The 20,780-nt window shown below is 40.0% G+C and overlaps 1 protein-coding gene across 1 annotated transcript; it reads left to right on the forward strand.

Moving 5' to 3' along the window:
• Positions 1–754: 754 nt before the first annotated feature.
• ARRDC4 (arrestin domain containing 4) lies at positions 755–15,881 on the forward strand. The gene is made up of 8 exons (XM_036843730.1): positions 755–1,205; positions 5,453–5,519; positions 7,820–7,967; positions 9,935–10,037; positions 11,043–11,299; positions 11,833–11,995; positions 12,575–12,729; positions 13,084–15,881. Exons 1-8 carry the CDS (start codon positions 917–919, stop codon positions 13,138–13,140), a joined length of 1,239 nt encoding a protein of 412 aa, XP_036699625.1. The 5' UTR covers positions 755–916; the 3' UTR covers positions 13,141–15,881.
• The last annotated feature ends 4,899 nt before the right edge of the window (positions 15,882–20,780 follow it).

Here is a 20,780-nt window from a genome sequence, read left to right on the forward strand (position 1 = left end):
CCAGCCATTCTCAGTTTAAAGAGGCTGCAAGACGAGCCGGGCAGCAGAACTCCTTAGGGTCGTTCCAGGTTGAGAACCACAGCCTTCATTCTTCCCGTCTGCAGCTCTTTCTTAGGCTGCGAACTCTGAAACCCGAGAGAAGCGGGGCTCAGGAACCTGGATGTTAGTAGATGCCAAGTTGTCCATTGAAGTTCCGAGGCGGTCGGCCCCCAAATCTCACAAGGAAATACTGCTAAGTTCCTTTTTCCAGGGCATCTACTTCCTCTCAAGTATTGCAGATGTAATCATAAACACAAGCCAGTTACAGCCACAACCTCCCATTCTAGCGTGAAGCCCCCTGACTCCCGCAAACAGTTCCCAAGCTGCTAGAAACCCCGCCTCCGTTTGTAACCATAGGAACGGCTGACACGCCGCGAGCCTAAGATTCCCGGTTCCGCCCCCTCCTTAACTAATATTGTTCCCCACTATCTGTCCACATGGGCGCACCGCCTCACTATTGGTCAGTGCCCCAGGACTGTGCCTTGCCCCAGCCAATAAACGGCCTGTGCACGTGCACACCTGCGTACTCTGATTGGTCACCACTCCTTGATCACGCACTGCCTTCCTGCGCCAGCCCGTGCGCGGCGGCGCCAATGAAATGACTCAGTAGCCATTTACAACCAATCAGCACGCCGCGCGGCTCACAGCCAGCCTATGGGCGCGCGCCGGGGGTGGGTTGTCCCGGCCCTTTTCCATTCCCAGCTGGGTTTGTTAAAGCGACAGGCCCTACGGCGCACCGGGGCTCCACCGGGCACCGCAAAGCGGCCGCGCGGGCCCTCGGCGTGAGCTGGCGCCCGTGACAGCGGCGCCGCTCTGCTCGCGACCCCGGCTCCAGGCCGCTGCCGACGTCCTTGGTGCGGCCGCGTCGGCCGGTAGGATGGGCGGTGAGGCGGGGTCCGCGGCGGTGGTGGGCTCCGAGGGACGCGTGAAGAGTCTAGGTCTGGTGTTCGAGGACGAGCGCAAGGGCTGCTACTCGAGCGGCGAGACGGTGGCAGGGCACGTGCTGCTGGAGGCTGCCGAGCCGGTGACCCTCCGCGCGCTGCGCCTGGAGGCCCAGGGTCGCGCCACCGCCGCCTGGGGCCCGAGCGCCGGCGCCGCTGCCCCGGCAGCCGCCTCGGAGGTGGAGTACCTGAACGTGCGCCTGAGCCTGCGCGAGCCCCCGGCCGGTGAGCGCGGGCCACGGCCCCGGAGAGGGACTGGCGGGACTGGGAGGGGGCGCGCCGGCGGATGCCCACCGGCTGGGTGGGCGGGGGGTCCGCCCACGGGGTAGCCGGCCTCAGTTTGGTCGCCTTGACGGGCGGGCAACAATGCCTGCGCCCCCCACCTCACAGCACCGGGGAGATGGTGCTCACCTCTGCTGGCGCCCCGCCCCTGGCTCGCTGGGGTCTGACTGGCGCCAGGGTCCCAGGACCATCTAGGACAGCTCTGGGAGTGAGCCGTTGCCATGGGAACCTGTGATGAGCAGTCAGGAATCAAGGATCTGGGGATTTAGGTTCCCTCTCTTGTGGTCTAAGGAATGGAGGGCGGAACCAGAGTTTACGAGGTTCCATTCTGGGGTACCCAGTGTTTATGGGGGCCCCTTCTCCCCCGCCCCGTCTCTAGATGCTAGTTCTTGGTGCATGATGAGTTAGCAAAACCTCAGTCTTAGGAGGAGGGAAGTAGTTCCTGAGCGTTACGTGTTCAAAGGAAGTGCTTTTTGACTTGATCATCATACTTGGTTTCCCTCCTTTGGGGAGTGGGGTAACTTAAGAGTTCTACGTCTGTCTAACTTTCTTTGTATTTATTTTTCACTTCTTTTTGTTTCCTTTGCATTCTCTTCCTCCCTCCTCTAGCCCACCCCCATAGACCTTTAGTGACAATGGGATCTGGGCACTGTAAGAGTTTCTGGAAGAATGATGACCCTTCTTGTGAAGTCCAGTTAATAGTGTAGGCTTTTACACTCTTTAAAGTGCCCATGTGGAAACTCACTACATGGGTATTCTATCAATATTAGGTGCAAAAAAATACTAGGAACGGTGAGTCTTAGTCTTCTTTCAGTTGGTAGGAACTACTTTAAACTATTTTACTTTTTGCCTCATGAGCTTCAGCATTTATCTGTAAAATAAATAAGAGTATAGACTCTCGGCCCTTGAAGAATAAAATACAGTGTAACAGTGTTTAACCCTTGCTATGTATTATACAAAAATCAGTAGTAAGTGCAGTTTTTCCTTGTCCTGCTGTGGAGAAGTAGACTGTTTACAGTTAAATCCTCAAGGTATGTGAGAATCGAGTAATCCCAGAAACTGTGGTGAGGAAAACATGTATGAACCAAAGCCCTCTTTTGGATTAGCAAGTGTAGTATGTTAGGTGACAGTTCTTACCTGCCTTATGCCCTTTCATCAGTATGGTTTCCAGAATCAACCTATACATGCCTACCCCAAGGTAACAGACAACACAGATTTTCAAGATGGCTGACTGGAGTCAAGGGCAATGGAAGCGGGAAGTAAATTGGTTTTTTGTCCAGGACTTTGGACTCTGTATCTCTGTTCCCATAACTACTCAGTAAATAGATGTAAGATTAATAGCAGTTGGACCTGGGATTCGAAGTAAAAAAAACGCTTTGGTAAAATCTGGGCTATCAAATAGTGTTTGATTCACAAGTCAGGTTTTGTTTTGTCATTCTAACGGAATAGAATGGCTAACCCTAGACAACCTGAAAATCGTAGCTTGTTTTAGAATGTACCATAACAAACCTTGACAAAAAGTAAAATCATGGTCTGTTTTAGTTGATTTCATTGAGAAAAAAAATCATTCCTCATATCTGTAGCTTGGAAAAGGCTAGCAACTTTACATAGTTGTAGACTCTTAGGTTCATTTAATTCCAAAACCTAGCTGAATTTCAGCCACCTGAAGAGATTTTTAGAAATCCAGATATTCGGGAAGTATGGCTGTGGGATCTATTTTCAAAAAATCTACTGGATAATTTTTTGGCATTGTTAATCTAACTACTTGCTATCATGGTGATTGATTTTCTTCATATTTTTATTCAATAATTATGGTAGAAAGACAATACACATCAGAGAGTTGGTTTCACATCTTGGTCGCACACCAGGAGTATGACCTTGTGCACGTTCCTCATCCTTCCTGAGCCCCAGTCTGCCTCTGTGATGGTGTTCTAGCTCCCACGCTCACCAGTGCTCTGAATTATGAGTTTGGGCTGAAGGACCATTAGCGAATGAAACATCTTGTGACATTGTAGTTATTGCATAAGACAAGGGTAATAAACTATAAGAGCAGAAGCAGAAATGGGCACATGATTCAGCTTGTGGACCTTCTTAATTAAAAATTAATAAATAAACGAGAAAGCAAGCAAGCAAAGATTTGATTCCAAATACTATAACCCAGGTTCATCAACGTTCTCAAAATTTTTTCCTGTTTATGTTTTGAGGTAGTTGAAAGCCTCATTTTAAATGTTCTAGTTCCTATGTTGATTTGTTTTTTCTCTGAAGAGGGAACTTCATCTCTCTCTCAACCTCTTCCAATGTCCTGTGCAACTCTGTTCTTCACACTTGCCTGTCATGCTCTGCCTCATTCCCTTACCTTCATCTAAACCCCTTCTCACTTGTCTCCATGCCAACCCTTACTTCAACAGCAGAAGTGGTCCTCAAGATGCCCCCGCCACTGCCATGGACTCCAGCATGCTAGGGTCATTACTTGTGTACAAGTGTCTGTAGCCTCCTTTCCTCCCAAGGTCTATTTGGGGATTGAAGTTATTTAGCTTTGTATCCATTTTGTATCAGCTTTGTCCCTGACATTTAAGCACTGTAAATTTTGAACATAAATGAAATCCACATTTTTAAACATTTTAAGTACTTTGTCATATTCAGTAATCTAACGATTACAAATTAGAACTTTAGCCCAGCTCTAAGGAGTGTTGGGATTCCTTGAGCCTAGTACCTGATAGCTATAAAATGGAGAGGCTTCCCTGATTCCAGTGCTGTAGCACTGCTGGGGCTTATAGGGCGGCTCTGGACACACCTGAGCTCTGGGACTCAGTCTGTCACTGTCATTTAACATGGTCTCATCTCCCTATGACTTATTCACTTAATTTCCAAGTCACCCACCTGTTGAATATTTCTATTTGAATGATCTTAAGTGGCAAATACTTGTAAGGTTTTTTTTTTTCTAATATATTACACATTGAAAATTGGAGATAGATTCAGGAGACTTAATGGGCCAGTAATGCATTCCTGTTTTCTAAAAGTATAAGGTTGAAATGTTAACTGAGTTGATGACAGTCTTAAAACTCTAGTATTTAAATGAAAAATTATCCCATTTCACTAGTGATTTCTGGCCTTTAAATTTTTTTTAATGAATGGTTACAGTAGAAATCTCCATTTCGTATCTACTGACCAGGCAGATCTTAGAGAAAGTTCTCAGTCTGTGCTGCACTTTCTTCATCTTAATCATCCCACCCTTGATGAGGGAATTTAGTTCTAAACTTGAATCTATGCACATAAAATGAAGGGAAAATTTATAAGTATCTCTGGGGAGCCACCCAACCAACACTGATAGCCCTGGAGTTGGCTTTGGATCTGAACGATACAGTCTCTGCACTCATCAGAGCTCCAGCAGTGCCTCTGGCCTTGCTAGGTCCATCCACACCCTGCCTCCTGGCCTTCTCACAGTCAGGGGTAAGCCTCTGCTTGAAATGAAATGGGGCTGGCTGACCCCAGAGCAGGAGGAAGGAGTCGTGGCCATGCTTGGCCAGGCCCACTCCATATCCCAAGTTAAACAACATCCCCTATTAATCAGTAATGACTCCTGCCTAATAGTTTGTCCTGTTGGTTTGGCTATTTAGTATTCAGTATTCATAATATTCCAAGTAAATTTTTTATCTCCTTTTCCATCTCTGCCCAAAGAATATTTAGTCTGATTTTTGTGGTATACCCAAAATAAATAGATCTGTTTTTTTCTAGATTAATTTTAGGTCCAGTTTAATATTGGTACCTCATGTTAGTATAATAGTATACTAACATTAGTATACTCATGCTAGTATACAAGTGGGGGAAATAAATGTTTATGTATATGTAGGTATGTATGTGTATATGGTTGTATACACATATATATGTATATGGGAGCTCTGGCATTTTATGGTAATTGTGTAATTGGTCTATTTGCAGATAGAAGATACATACGTGTATACATACATATATATATATATATATATATATATATATATGTGGTTTGAAATTGAGTAAACTTGGTAAAAGTTGCTTCAAAATTCTCTAAATCTCAGTTTAATGTACTTTTTGACGTATATTCAGTGTTATATATAGCTAGGAAAACCTTTTTAAAAAACTATGATTTACATTGTGAAAATTCTTGATGTAATGTGAACCTTAGTGAAAATAAAATGTATTCTCTTTTTTAGGTGAAGGCATCCTCTTACTACAGCCTGGAAAACATGAATTTCCATTTAGCTTTCAACTTCCATCTGAGTAAGTGAAACTGTATAACTGGGGATTTCCTTTCCCTGCACCCTGTCTATCCAGTTGTATGGGCACCAAGTACCTTCTGACATTCAGGTGTGCATGTTTATCCTGAATAACCCCTGAGTAGACCTAACCTCGCTCACCTTTTTTTTTTTTTTTTAAGTTTTTTTAAAGTTTCAATAAGTGGTGCTGGGAAAACTGGACAGCTACATGTAAAAGAATGAAATTAGAATACTCCCTAACACCATACACAAAAATAAACTCAAAATGGATTAGAGACCTAAATATAAGACTGGACACTATAAAACTCTTAGAGGAAAACATAGGAAGAACACTCTTTGACATAAATCACAGCAAGATCTTTTTTGATCCACCTCCTAGAGTAATGGAAATAAAAACAAAAATAAACAAGTGGGACCTAATGAAACTTCAAAGCTTTTGCACAGCAAAGGAAACCATAAGCAAGACAAAAAAGACAACCCTCAGAATGGGAGAAAATATTTGCAAATGAATCAACGGACAAAGGATTAATCTCCAAAATATATAAACAGCTCATTCAGCTCAATATCAAAGAAACAAACACCCCAATCCAAAAATGGGCAGAAGACCTAAATAGACATTTCTCCAAAGAAGACATACAGACGGCCACGAAGCACATGAAAAGATGCTCAACATCACTAATTATTAGAGAAATGCAAATCAAAACAACAATGAGGTATCACCTCACTCCTGTTAGAATGGGCATCATCAGAAAATCTACAAACAACAAATGCTGGAGAGGGTGTGGAGAAAAGGGAACCCTCTTGCACTGTTGGTGGGAATGTAAATTGATACAGCCACTATGGAGAACAATATGGAGGTTCCTTAAAAAACTAAAAATAGAATTACCATATGACCCAGCAATCCCACTACTGGGCATATACCCAGAGAAAACCGTAATTCAAAAAGACACATGCACCCGAATGTTCATTGCAGCACTATTTACAATAGCCAGGTCATGGAAGCAACCTAAATGCCCATCAACAGACGAATGGATAAAGAAGTTGTGGTACATATATACAATGGAATATTACTCAGCCATAAAAAGGAACGAAATTGAGTCATTTGTTGAGACGTGGATGGATCTAGAGACTGTCATACAGAGTGAAGTAAGTCAGAAAGAGAAAAACAAATATCGTATATTAATGCATGTATGTGGAACCTAGAAAAATGGTACAGATGAGCCAGTTTGCAGGGGAGAAGTTGAGATACAGACGTAGAGAATGGACATATGGACACCAAGGGGGGAAAACTGCGGTGAGGTGGGGATGGTGGTGTGCTGAATTGGGCGATTGGGATTGACATGTATACACTGATGTGTATAAAATTGATGCCTAATAAGAACCTGCAGTATAAAAAAACAAACAAAACAACTAATACTAAACTTTCATTGGGTTATTTGTATGGAAATATGTTAATATAAATGTTTCAGACATTACATGATATTTCTAAAAATCTTGTATTTGTATGGAAATATGTACGGAAATATGTTAATATAAATGTTTCAGACATTACATGAAATTTCTAAAAATCTTGTATTTGTATGGAAATATGTATGGAAATATGTTAATATAAATGTTTCAGACATTGCATGAAATTTCTAAAAATCTTATATGTTCTGGTATAATGTTATAAGTAATAATCCTAGTTATTACTTTAAAATGTATATCTCAGAAATAACTAATTTTCTTGTCAACTGCATTATTATGAACTTTCATCAAATCTTTAACCGTGGTCATTTTTAAGTCTTTTGTCATTTACAGACAGTTCTGGGTGTACTCTGATGATTTTGCAAATATGTTCCTATAAAAGGGTTTCATCTTCAAGAAATTCATGGAAAAGACTCTGACAAGTACAGGTTTCTGGTAACTGACTGTACTGCTGAACTGAATGAATAAGCATTTTCAGAACTCTAATGAAAAACTGATGAACTCATAAAAGTGCTAACAAAAGATCAAGATGAAAAAAAAATTAATTACATGGTACTGAGTGAACTGATGAGGATGAGTATAATTTTTGTGACTTTCTGTCTGAATTTTAAAAAAAAAAAGAATCCCACAAGGACTCAGGCAAAGAATATACAAATCAATTTTCACTGCAAAGTAAAGGAGCTGTTACAGTGGAGGATTACTGGACTGAAGGTCAATATTATGACATAGTAAAAAAAAAAACAAACAAACCAAAACAAAACAACACTTTAAGGGCTTTTCCCAGTTTTGTTAAACTGAAAAACAAAGTTAAAAAGTCATCTCTTTGGTTTATTTCAGACCTTTGGTAACCTCATTCACCGGGAAATATGGAAGTATTCAGTACTGTGTGAGAGCAGTTTTGGAACGACCCCAGGCACCTGATCAGAGCATTAAGCGGGAACTCCAGGTCGTCAGTCACATCGATGTCAACACACCAGCATTACTAGTAAGTTCTTCCTCCTTCCCCTTTTCCTCCTTCCCTTCCATCCTCCTTCCTTTCAACTGTGGTCTCTACATTTAGCAAGTCTGGTGGCAGCCTGTCCTGTCACTTTCCGATATAATCTTATAACCCATAGGCATTCACTATAAATATGTGATTCTAAGTTGGGCAAATTACAAATTGTGTGTGTTAGTACTATTGATTGTGTCCCTGTTGTTCAGGGCTTCTTTTGCCAGAAAGTTACATGGGCTTAAAATGCATTAATAAGGCTTAATAATAATAATGCACACACACAAAGTAGTTACTTTTCCCAGAGCAGCCACATTCACAGGGCTGTGGTATTCTAAACTCTTCGCTAATAGCAGGTTGAGGAACAGTAATTATGGAAGAGTATTAATCACGCCCAGCCTGTTATTGAAGCTGAGGCCATTATGCTGTGTCTCCTTGCATTTTGCATGTCATTTTCTAACATTAAGTAAGTGCATGCAGCTGCTCTGGAGACCCTTTCACTTATCATTTCCTTATGACAGATTTGGCCACATTAAAGCATTGAACTTCTAATAATCACCAGAAATACTGTAGGCTGATAAGAAAGATTAGGCTATAAGTAACAACAGAATAGGCAAGATGGGAGTTAATGAGCTAGATTCTTTTATCTAAACCCATATTATCAAAATAATATAAAATTATACCTTGTACTTTCATGATAGCTACTAGGACCTAATGGTTCTTCATTTAAATATGAATGAATGATTTTTTACTTCATAATTTAAACTTTCCATCATGATACTGATGTTACAAAGATATATTTTTAGTATTGGAGGTTTCTCTTTCTAGCCAGTGTTTTTAAAGATCAGGAAAAGAAACAGGAGTTAAAAGTTGTTTAACTCTACTTCCACACAAAAATGAAATAGAATTTACTCTGATGTTCACCTTTAGATTATAAAAATGTAACAGATATGCCCTAGTTGCATGGTCCCTTGTGGCCAAAATCGTACAGTAGCCAGACCCAGCTGACCCGGCTTATAACTATGACTTATCACCTGCTCAGCACCTATTTTGAAAATTGATGATGGTAATAACTGCTTTGTGTTTTTAAAAACTACTTAGAATTGGGTAGTTAACTAATTTTAAACTATTTATGGGGCCATTGTGGCAAATAATTTAAAGATATTTTATTTTTTGGCAAAAGAGATACTATTTGTCCTTTACTATCCTTTTATAATTGAAAAAAATATTGCAACTTTGGGTTTTACAGTGAACTTTTGGTTTGTGTGTCTTGTAAACTGAGCATTTTAAACAGTATTTTATAATACTGTTTTATAAACAGTATTATATAAGCGTCTTGTATCGCTTATCTTGCTACTGTAGAATAGAAAGTGGGGTGGTGAGTTCAATAACCCTTTAGATCCATTACACTAGGTGTGTTATTGCACTGCTGTTACACAAAACCCCAAAATCATTCTAAGTTCAGGACACTTGAAATTTCTGCCTAATACATTTTGAAGTAAGGAAAAAAGGCTGTTTGCTTATTCCATATTTTAAATGCCAAGACAAAAAGAACATTCTGATTATTGATTTTTATACCATTTCTCCTTTTCCTGATCTACACATAAAGTCTTTAAAAAAAAAGTAGTTCTGTCATATTAATAGGTGCTACTACAGTTTTTGATTGCTTTTTTAAAGGATGGTATATCACTTCCAAGAAACACAATGAAAATATAGGATAAAATAGAATGATGTCATCCTAATTTGAATCTGAAAATTCACCTTAGTTTTCCTGAAAAGGGAATGATTTTTAATGCTTTGTCTTTAAGTATTTTACCTAGTTTGTCACAGGAAGATAAGAAAGGTTGATTTTTTGTTTTTTGGAAGACATTACTGTACAACTGTTTAATAAAAAATGACATAACTTTAAGTTCTATGCGTTTTCTAGACCAGTTTAATTATTTTTATTATTTGAACTTTTCAAGACCCCTGTATTGAAAACTCAAGAGAAAATGGTTGGCTGTTGGTTTTTCACTTCTGGTCCAGTCTCGCTGAGTGCCAAAATTGAAAGAAAGGGATACTGTAATGGTAAGCAAACTGTTTAAAAATCCAAATGCAAGATGCATTCATTTTATTAGCTAATTGTAAGTGATTTTTAATAGTGTGTTTTGTAATTTACCAAGTATATACTATTTTAAAACATGAATAATACAGTTGTGTTGTTCTAGTATAAATAATTGATATTTAAATATTTGTAAATAGATGAGTGGATCCCAATAATCCTGGTATTTCTGACTTCGGTCCTGGTACTTTCGTAACAAAGACTAAAACCAGTAGAGTGGGAAAATGCCAGCATTTTATTTTAATGTTGCAAAAAAATGTTCCGACCAGTGTTGCTCAGAAGAGAGCTGTTGTCATATGAAAATACTGTTAGGCATTCTGACTCCATGCTGGGAATTCAGATATATGGGAGGGGCTAGAATGTAGAACATTGACACTCTTAACAGTCAGATTGATATCAGAACAACAATCTGTGAAGGGCCCAATTCCGTCCAGTGGATTTGGCCCCCCACTCCAGGGTTCTGGCTTGTTGGGAATGAATATGGTATGGAATGGTATGATGGTGGATGTATAATGTGGGTGTAAAACTTGCCTACTCCACCCATTGCTTTATTTGTATTTATCAGTTCCTAAAATGGGAAGACTTTGTTCTTCTGTTGGGAAGATTTTAATTTGTTAGGCACTAATGAGTTTGTTAGTGATCTTCTGTACTTAACGTAGTACTGAATCATTTATTTGTATGTCTTCTCTTAATTTTTGTAGATACTGGTCATTTACAGATCTTTAGAATTGGTAGTCTAATATTGCTACATTAGAAAAGTGAATCATGCAATAGTTAGAAAACAGTATCTACCACAACCTACCATAAATTTTCACTTCTCTGACTCAGATTTGCAATGTAAGTTTTCCATGAGGCTTCTCAACTTGTTAAAGCAGCGTTGCCACGTTTCAGCTTTCATCAGTAACGGCTTTGTTCCACTGTGGAGAGAATTTCCTCAAGGGTCTCTGAAGGTGTTGTTGTTTTCTTTTTAGGAGAAGCTATTCCAATCTATGCAGAAATAGAGAATTGTTCCTCTCGTCTGATTGTTCCCAAAGCTGCCATTTTCCAGACGCAGACGTACCTGGCCAGCGGGAAAACGAAGACCGTGCGGCTCATGGTGGCCCACGTGCGCGGGAACCACATCCCCTCTGGGAGCACCGACACCTGGAACGGGAAGACCCTCAAGATCCCGCCCGTGACGCCGTCCATCCTGGACTGCTGCATCATCCGAGTGGACTACTCCTTAGCTGTGAGCACGGCGCTTGGTGAAATTAAAGACGTAGCATGGAGCCATACCTGGTGCCATGTTACTGAGAAGATGTACCTTTAATACCCAGGAAAATGTCATTTTATGTCAGCATTACAACAAATTGTGGAATATATGAAGATTGGCCTTTGTTTTTTAATCAAAAACTATCCCTCTGAGGTATTTAATTAAATAACATGGAAGAATGAAGGTGCAGTAGGGCTGCTATATTGAAGACATGTACTTAACTTTCTATGGTTCTGTGTAAGCTGTGCTCACTTACAATGAAGTGTATTAAGGCCACACTTCCCCGTCACAGAGCGTTCACTGTATTTCGTGGGGTCTTCATTTGGTTTGTTCTTCATTTTATTCGTCAGGACAATTTACAGTTGTGTTGGGGGTGGTAGCAGACAACAAAAGCATTTTTTCTATGAAAAAATAATCGGGTTTTTTACTATGAGGTTTAACTTACATTTGTGCCTTTCTCTCTCTCTCTCTCTCTCTTTTTGTTGTTGTTTTGTTTTTTGGCATATTAGGTGTATATTCACATTCCTGGTGCTAAAAAATTGATGCTTGAGCTGCCCTTAGTGATTGGCACGGTTCCATACAATGGTTTTGGCAGCAGAAACTCCAGCATTGCCAGCCAGTTTTTTATGGATATGAGCTGGTTGACTCTGACTCTGCCAGAACAGCCTGAAGGTAAAATGTTCCGAGGTTCTTTCAGAATGCAGTTTTACACATAGAGTACTTAAGAACAGGACTTAGGAGATAAGAAATGCTCAAATGATAATTACTGCTGCCACTACAACTATCCTTACTCTTTTTATTACTAAAAATCATAAAACATTATTCCCAGAAGGGACTTTGAGAGTTTAGCTTATCCAGGACAGAAAGCTCCTAATGGCAGATCCAGAAATACAATCTACATCTCCTGATTCCTATTTATAATAGTAGAAGAATGGAAAATAATCAGAATACTAGTATAGTGTGTTATGTTGGTGTTTTCTGTAGCCACATTTCAATGATTCTTTTTTTAACCTAGACTAAAACACGTCTCAAAGAGAATATAAATCAATGTTAATAGTACTTTAATAAAAGCAGAATCTACTGAATATTTTTTTGTTGTAATGGGCACAAAAACTTCCTGATTAGAGGAGAAAATACCAGTGTTTTATCTTCAAATTAAGCTAAATTCCTTGTTCCTGTAAGAGTTCAGAAGAGATTAATGTAATTAGTTTTTGCCTGGATTTCTTAGATCCAACTCCTTTTTTGTTTCAGCACCACCAAATTACGCAGACGTGGTGTCAGAGGAAGAATACTCTAGACACGTTCCTCCTTACCCTCAACCCCCTAACTGTGAGGGGGAGTCGTGCTGTCCTATGTTTGCCTGCATTCAGGAATTCAGATTTCAGCCTCCACCTCTTTATTCAGAGGTAAACAAAGCAAAAGAAAATTAGACTTGTGTTGTGCTGTTTGTAAATAATCCTCTGTGTCTGTTTTTGACTCCCGATTAGTAGGGGATACATACAAAAAAATTTTTACGATGGTGATAGATTATCACTGATGCACTTACCACATTTTGCGGTGTTTTCTTGGTATTCTCTAGCATACATGTAGAGTACCGTGGATTGCCTTTAAGGCCATGGAATACAGAGAACTTAAGTGGCCTATTGGGACTTCTTAATAGGCTTTAAGCAGTTTGGCTTATGACCATATAATTAGAAATAGATACTAGAATCACGTTAAAGAATGCTGCAGTAGTAATCTTGGTCTGCTCGTTTTTACAGGTTGATCCACATCCTAGTGACGTAGAAGAGACCCAGCCTGTTTCCTTCATTCTCTGAACATATTTCAGAAATCACTGTGTTCATCACCAAATTAGAATGTTGGTTCTTTCCCCCTGCCTTTTTGGGGAAGAGGGAGGGAAGATTAGCTTAAGAACATAAATGAACATCAAGACTGAAGGTGATAGAAATTAAAGAATGCGTGAACTTTCCAGTGGGCCAACAGGATTGTTGCACAAGTTTGTGATGTGGTCTTGTATCCCCGTAGAACTATGGGACGAAGATGTGAAAAGTCACAGAATGTAATGGAAGTCCTGATGGTGATAGAGTAAGTGAAGAGTGCCTATGCTGACCCAAGAGAAAGGTGCCTGTAAACAGTGAAAACACTACGCGAGCATATCTTTACAAAGGTTTCTCAAAGTAGAACAGGTGTATCCTCAGCTTTAAGACGGTATGGACGCATTGGGAGGAGACTTGATTTTGGAGAACGTAGCAGCACAAGGGTGTGCGTGAACAGGAAAGGGGCCCACTCTAAATTAAACATGAAGCGAGACCCTCTGGTGTCAGGGTCTTCATGATTTCTAACCATATTCCATAGGACTGAAGTCCTTAAAAGAATCCTTTTCTGAGGTCATGGTCTTATGAGGTTCTAATGAAGTAATACAGTTTTCACTCTTTTAATGGTAGTTTAAGAGGTAGTTTGTAAGTTGGCTAATACAGTATTATGAAACCAAGAAAGAGTTCCTTCCTTGAAAGGCTTGTCAGTTGAAAGGGGAAAGGTGTACTTCAATATGAAAACACATTTTGTTGAAAGTTGCACTTTTTATCCCCTTTAAGTACTTTAGCAGGGTACATGTTTGATTTTCCTCATGTCTTATTTACCTAGGAGCATATTAGAAAAAGACAGGGTTAAAAAAAGAAAAAAAAAAAAAGGCTTGCATCCTTAGGATGCCTTGATAACTGCACAAGGGGAGAAAAGGCCTTTTTTATCTACCTCTAGTGGGGTTATCAGAATCAGATATGTTTTAAAACTCCAGGCCGGTGAAGTCTTCTTTGGAGTTTCTGCTCATTTGCAGTAGCAATCTCATCTCTCCTATCCCTAAACCTGAAACTGGACCAAGGGCAAAATCTATAAGGTTAACATCAGTTGGAAGTTAATATGTGTATACCAAAGGGTATTTCAAAATAAATGCAAAATCAAGGCAGAATTACCATTTTCCATTTTTTTGAAAAGTCATATAAACTTGATTTCTGTCAAGAGACTTAAGTCTACTGATGGCAGTCACTGTGTTGTTCATTGTTATTCCAGTTCTTTAGTAATTCTGTTTAAACTGTGATTTTTTTAATTGTTTTGGTGCAATATTTTATTATCCTTTAACCTCAGGATATTCAGACCAACAAGATTGTGTTGCTGCTAAAAGGCTGAGCAGTGTTTTTACTGTCCCCCTGTCCCCTCCTAGTCACAGTCACATGTTCACTTGTTTTTACTTTAATCTGTTGGTTTTGTGAGCTGAGAGCATTTCTGTACACTAAGTAGAAGGGAGGTAGGGGTTCCCATGATAGAGATTTTGGACCAGCCCAGTACTTTGGTTTTCTCCATGTCCTGAGGGTTAGATCTGGAAACCCTGGTGCTTCCCATGCAGAATACTGTACTTCATTCAACTGAACGATTAGCTTTTCTTTCAGTCAGTGTATTTCGTTAGGAATAGAAAAGTTCTAAGGTTAAATTTTGTATGTAAAAATTAGTTGGACATTTGATTAGGGATTTTTATACAAACATTAGGTAAATGTACGCTTTTCACCCTTGGGCATACCTCTCTTCTCTGTAATCACATAAGCATCTTAAGCCGTTCTTTCATCTTTTAAGCCACTGAATGAAAATCACAGTACAAACTGTTTTACCAATAATTGTGGTACTGAAATCGTCACAAATCTTTTTTCCTTGCTTTGGTTTTTTGGTGATCTTTTATTTTGCTTTGTTTTTGTGGGTTTGTTAGCTATGTGCTGTCTAAACAGTTTTATTTTTACTTTAAAAATAGATCACCTTCAGCTATTTCTTGACCTCTGAGTTGTAGTTTACATGTTTTGTCAAGACATTTTCCATCTCCATGATACCAAAACAAAGTAAAAGAAACAAAACAAAATGGTATGGAGGAAGAGAAAGTTTACCTATCTGGCTGCAAGTAGAAAAGCAACTGCTTACTGGAATCCTTCACTAGGAACGTTTTGTCACCTTTTTTAAAGAAATCATGAAGTGCACCCACCAAATTAAAACAAAGCTGGTTTTTTAGCACTTAAGAGAATAGCTAAAAGGTATGATTTGCCTTATTGAATTGATATTGGTATGTCTGACCTTAAGCAGTAGGTTGAAACTGCATACCTTTCTATAATCAAATTATTTGATGAAGGTAGAAGATTCTACATTGGAACAGAGAATACTTGGGAATGAAGGTAAAAATTCAGCTGCTATTTGCTTGTTTATTCTCCTCTTGCTTAGTTTGCAAAGAAACTGTGGCCTTAGAATTTTCTTTTTGATGCAAAAATTTTGAAATTGAGAAAGTGCATCTTTTGGCACACAAAATTCTTCCATGGGCAGAACTTTACTTTCATGTTTTTGTTTTGCACAATAAGAAACTCAGTAGGCAGGGGTTATGTTTTTGATAAGTTAACTATGAAAGCTTTTTATTTTTATTATAAAAATGTAACAATTTAACCCACAGGGGGAAAAAAAAAAAGATTGTATTTTGTACTCTTGTCTGAACCCCATGGGTTCCTTTTGTTAATAAAATGATTACACTGATGCTGTGAGTTGCTAATTTTGTTTTTGTTTTGTTTTTATAACACTATGACTTAAATTGTTACAGACTTAAGGGAAGTCAATACCATGAGACAAAATGTTACTGCTGTTAAGATCCTTTTGTAAATGTGTGCTATATCATCAGGCCAGGCACAGCCCTGGTGGATTCTGAGCCTGTTTTTATGATGGCCTCAGTTTCCCCAAAGGTAATCGGTTTTTAGCATTCTATGAAAAAGAGTAGTTGAGATGAGTGATTAAGCTTAAGCTATATTGGTCATTGAGAGAACATTATCTCCATTTATTCTCAAGTAATAATGACCACTTCTTTAAAGCTTTCTGAGTTTTCATGTTTGGCCAGAACCTTCCCCGGATTGATTGAGTAGGTCTGGTGGGCAGTCAGTGGACTCATACCGGGAAACACCTGTACGTAAGCCTCCCCTTTCCACACACATACTCAAATGGACAAAAGTTATATATTTTGTACAGGGAATATGTAACAATATGTCATCTCAGGAAAACTGCCTTGACCCTCTGTCCTGGAAGATTTTAAACCTTAGCTAAGTGGTAAAAATTAACCCAGGTAATTTACTCTCAAGGTGTTTATAATGTGTGAGATGATGTTAAATAATTAAGTCTTTTCTGCATTCACATTTGCAATAAACATAAATCGAGATATTTGTCTCATGCAGTAAATATCGAGGCAAAATTTATAAGATTACCATTAAAGTTTCTGTAGTTTATATTGTAAATTTTCAGGACATGGCAGTCTAGGACATAACCCTTATATTACAATTGGGGATACCAAAACCCAGAGGTGTAACCTGAAAATTTGGCCTACATTCTCTGTAGGATTCCTGCTCACTCTAAAATTTCCTGATTCTACAACTTTAATAGAAGTTATGGAAACAGGAATTGCTTTAAATTACACACCTTAAGACTTGCAGACCTGGATACTACTAAGCATATACAAAATCAAGAGTCTTCAGCATTTATATCTAAAAGCCCTGCCTCCTGAAAGGATACCAGTCTTTGACTAAATTGCTTCATTAAGTATGTTTGATTGGTCGCTAGAATCCTTTCTTCAGCAGAGCCATTTGTTTCTAACTTTATAATTTGAAATAATTATAGGATCACAAAAAAGTTGCATTAACAGTACAGAGAGATCCTGTGTACCCATCACCCAGTCTCCCCCAACCATAACTATAGCACATTATCAATATCCGGAAATTGACATTGACACAGTAAGAATGAACTAGAGTGCAAGCCTTCCTTGGATTTCACCTGTTTTTGAATAAACTCATTGTTCTCTTGCATGTTTTCCTATATAATTCTATGACATTTTATTACATGTCTAGGTTCACATCACCACCACAATCAAGATAAAGAACTGTTCCATCACCACAAAGAAACTCCCTTGGGCTGCCCCTAGGCAATCACACTCTCCCCTAACCCCTGACTGAACTGTTCTCCATCTCTAATCTTGTCATTTTGAGAATGCTTAGATAAATGGGATCATTAGGTATATACCTTTTGCAATTGCCTTTTTCACACTGCATAACACCATTAAGATACATGCAAGTTATATATATTGATAGTTTTTTCCTTTGTGTTTCAGCTGCAACATTTCAAAAGAAATATATGGGCTATTACTTAAAATGCCTTCTTGCAATTTTCAAAGAAAATATCACATGACACCTTTGTAAATATTGTTTTTACATTTGAGAACTACCTTTTATGTAGAAAATATCTAAATGCAGGTTTCCACAAACTTAGGGGTCATTTTCAGCTTGCCAAAGTCCGTGAAGTCTTTGAAGATAAATACAAAAAAAAACGCAAGGGCATTTGGTGCCCTTGGTTTACTCATTTAATATTTCCCTAATACCTCTTTACTAGTCTTGTACTGTCTAGGGGAAGACTTTTTCTTTAAAAAGTTACTTCTGGTACCATAGCCATTTCCCACTGGGACCCCAGCGCCATATCTATTTAATGACTAAAGGACATAAAGTATTCCAAAACAAAATGCTAACTTTACATATAGGAACTCCTTATAATAACATAAAGATGTCCATGTTTTTCTATTTTGTCTTTTAGATGCCAAAATCCATCTGAGTCCATGAGATAAGCATTCTGTATATGATAGCTTATTTGTATTAGCTTTCACTCCAAGTATTCAGTTTTGACTGGACCGGTTTATTGAGTTGATTCAAGTAACGTACAAAGGTTTGTGATCTATAGTTAATTAACTTACTTCAAAATATGGTGCGCGCATGCTCGCGCACACAGAACAGTTTCTTGCCTGGAAACTTCCCTCTGCAGGCAAGATGGGTATCAAAAATTATATTGTTTATGTATCTGGGAACTCATAAGAGGGCACATTACCATCACCAAGTAACCCACTACTATAAGACAAAGGGTGAGCCTTATTTTTGGTAGTTGATATACTGGTGGGCAGTAAACAGATAAGGGTTAAGGAAGCTTTCAACTAAACAATTCTATATTTCATAACACACCCTGAGTCACTACAGTTCAAGAAGTTGAAAGCAAAACCCTAATATTGAACCATAATAGTCCATGGCATAATTCAGAAGGATCCAGGAGCCCATGTGAGAAAATGTAAGAAGCTATACTGAATATTCACTATCTGAGAGCTTCACTGCAGATTAATTTTAATAGTTTCAAAAGAGTTAAGATTATGGAAACACAGCTTAGGAACCTAAGCACTTTTACAATTCTTTTCTCTTGCGTAAATTAAAACATAAGTACATGTTTGTGTATATATAGGAGGAGTATAATACCAAGCAAAATCTCTAGTTTATCTTCTTTAGGAGAGGACGAACTCAAAGATTCCTTGTAAATCTCTTAAGAGAACATACTTCTACAGAGGTGTATTTAAAAGCAGATCTCAGTGTTTATTATTCCATCCTCAATTCAACATCTGGCTCTTTTAGATAAATGCAGAATTCTAGGTACTAAGGGAAACTGTAGCAACAAACACTTACTTTTATCTTATCTGACATGACAAAAAACCTCCGTAATATGTCAAAAAGATAACTGAAACACATAGGGCTGCAAACACCAACAGCTGCTGCTCTAAGAGAGTGGCAGGATCACATCTGATAAATGTGATGTTTTTACAAAAATTAACTGCATTGTACTTGAAACTATTTTAAAACAACCAGCTCCAGAATTGTCCTCCCAGAAATAAGAATAATCCCTGATGCCAATGGGAAGATGTTTTAAACGGTATCTGCATTGAACAGAGGGATTTCTGATGGTCTCAGATTTGCTTCTGACCACAGTACAGAAGTCGTACAGGGGAGAACTGAGTTGGTGGTAGCCGGGCAACCTGCATGTTAACCTTCTTTTTCCAGCCTCACCCAGTCATAGATACCAGGTCTTTGACCCTTCAGCCTTAGCCTGGCTGGTTCCAAGATAAACTGTCCCTCAGCAGGCTCCAAGGCAGATGCTGGGAGCTGGGCCGTGTCTCATTGCCCCAAGTCTGCTATGACCTGGCTCACCCACCTGGCTCAGCCATCGCCTCTTGCTGACTGTGTAACTCACACGTAGAACTTTACACGTGCTCGGAGGGAACACTTCCCCAGGCAGTAGCCTGCAGAGTTGAGACCCAGAACCTCAATTCCAACACCAGGACCCCAACAGGGAGAGGAAGGTACAAGAAATTCCTTAAAACAAAGAATAAATCAGGAGTGGCTGCCATCAGCAAAACTGAGGGCTCCCCATATCAGATAAGTTCACTGAGAGGAAATTGTCTCTTTTGGTGGTTGGTTTTGGGTTTGGGTTTGGGTTTTGGTTTTGCACCTGATTTTTGTGAAGGAAGTTTATACCTCGGGAGTTTCTCCTCCCACCTAGCCAGAGCCTCCATGCCCTGCCCAGTGATTGCTTGTCCTCGCCCAGAGGGAACAACTTCTCCTGTTTGCCCAGGACTTTCCCCACGTCCCAGGACCCCTTCAATCGCAGACAAGCTGGCACAGTTGGTCACCGTAGCCCTGCCCCACTATCAGGGGGAAACCTGCTCTACCCCCAACTCCTGGACACACTACTGCAGGCCTTCACTATGTCTTTGTCACTGTCTCTGCCCCTCCAGCACCAAAACCCTCCTACTGTCACCCAACAGCCCCATGCAGCAGAATGCCTTCCCCAAATGAACAAGGACAAAGAAGCTCAGGACCTTTAAGCCATTGGGATTTGGACCAGGACCCCCTTTGAGGCCCACCGGACAGCTGGTCCAGACTCCACCTCTCCCATCTCCTTCTTTCTGCTGCGGAGGCCCCAGCTAGCCCAGGGCCAGCCTCTGGGCTCCCAGGGACCAGGGCCTGGCTCTGGACCATAGGTCACATCTCTGCAAGTCACTTCCTCCCAGGCTTTGAGCTCTGTGCACAGACCCACATGGTCAGAGACCACAGAGGTGCCCCTCACGCTGTCTTCTCGTTCTCTCTCTCTCTCTCTCTCTCTCTCTTCAGAAAGTAGGACCTGATTTCCCAAGAGCTTTGGGTCCCTTTCTTCCTCTTGCAGCTCTCCCGACAGCGACCTGGGTCCGGGGCGAGCTGGACCTTCTCGCTGTGTAGTTACCGTGCTGAGTAGTTACTGGGATGGGATGGGAAGCTGTTGCATAGGAGGAACGATCACTAAGTGCCATGGCATAATTATGCTCACAGGACGTTTGGAACTCCTCTCTGGAACTTGCTGTCAGAGCCTGTGACACAGTCTTCTTAATATCTTTATGGTGAAAAGTCTTTATCTTTTGAGATTTGAACTGATGTTGTGAGACTGTCCAAAGACCATCCAGAAACTAGCCTGGAGTGTGAAGCTGAGTGCTGGGCTTGGGGGGCACTGACTAAACCAGCTGGAGCAGAGGTGAGGGATAGCAGTGAGCAGGGTGTCC

The sequence above is a fragment of the Balaenoptera musculus genome, chromosome 2, assembly GCF_009873245.2.
Source record: "Balaenoptera musculus isolate JJ_BM4_2016_0621 chromosome 2, mBalMus1.pri.v3, whole genome shotgun sequence".
NCBI classification, from domain to species: Eukaryota; Metazoa; Chordata; class Mammalia; order Artiodactyla; family Balaenopteridae; genus Balaenoptera; species Balaenoptera musculus.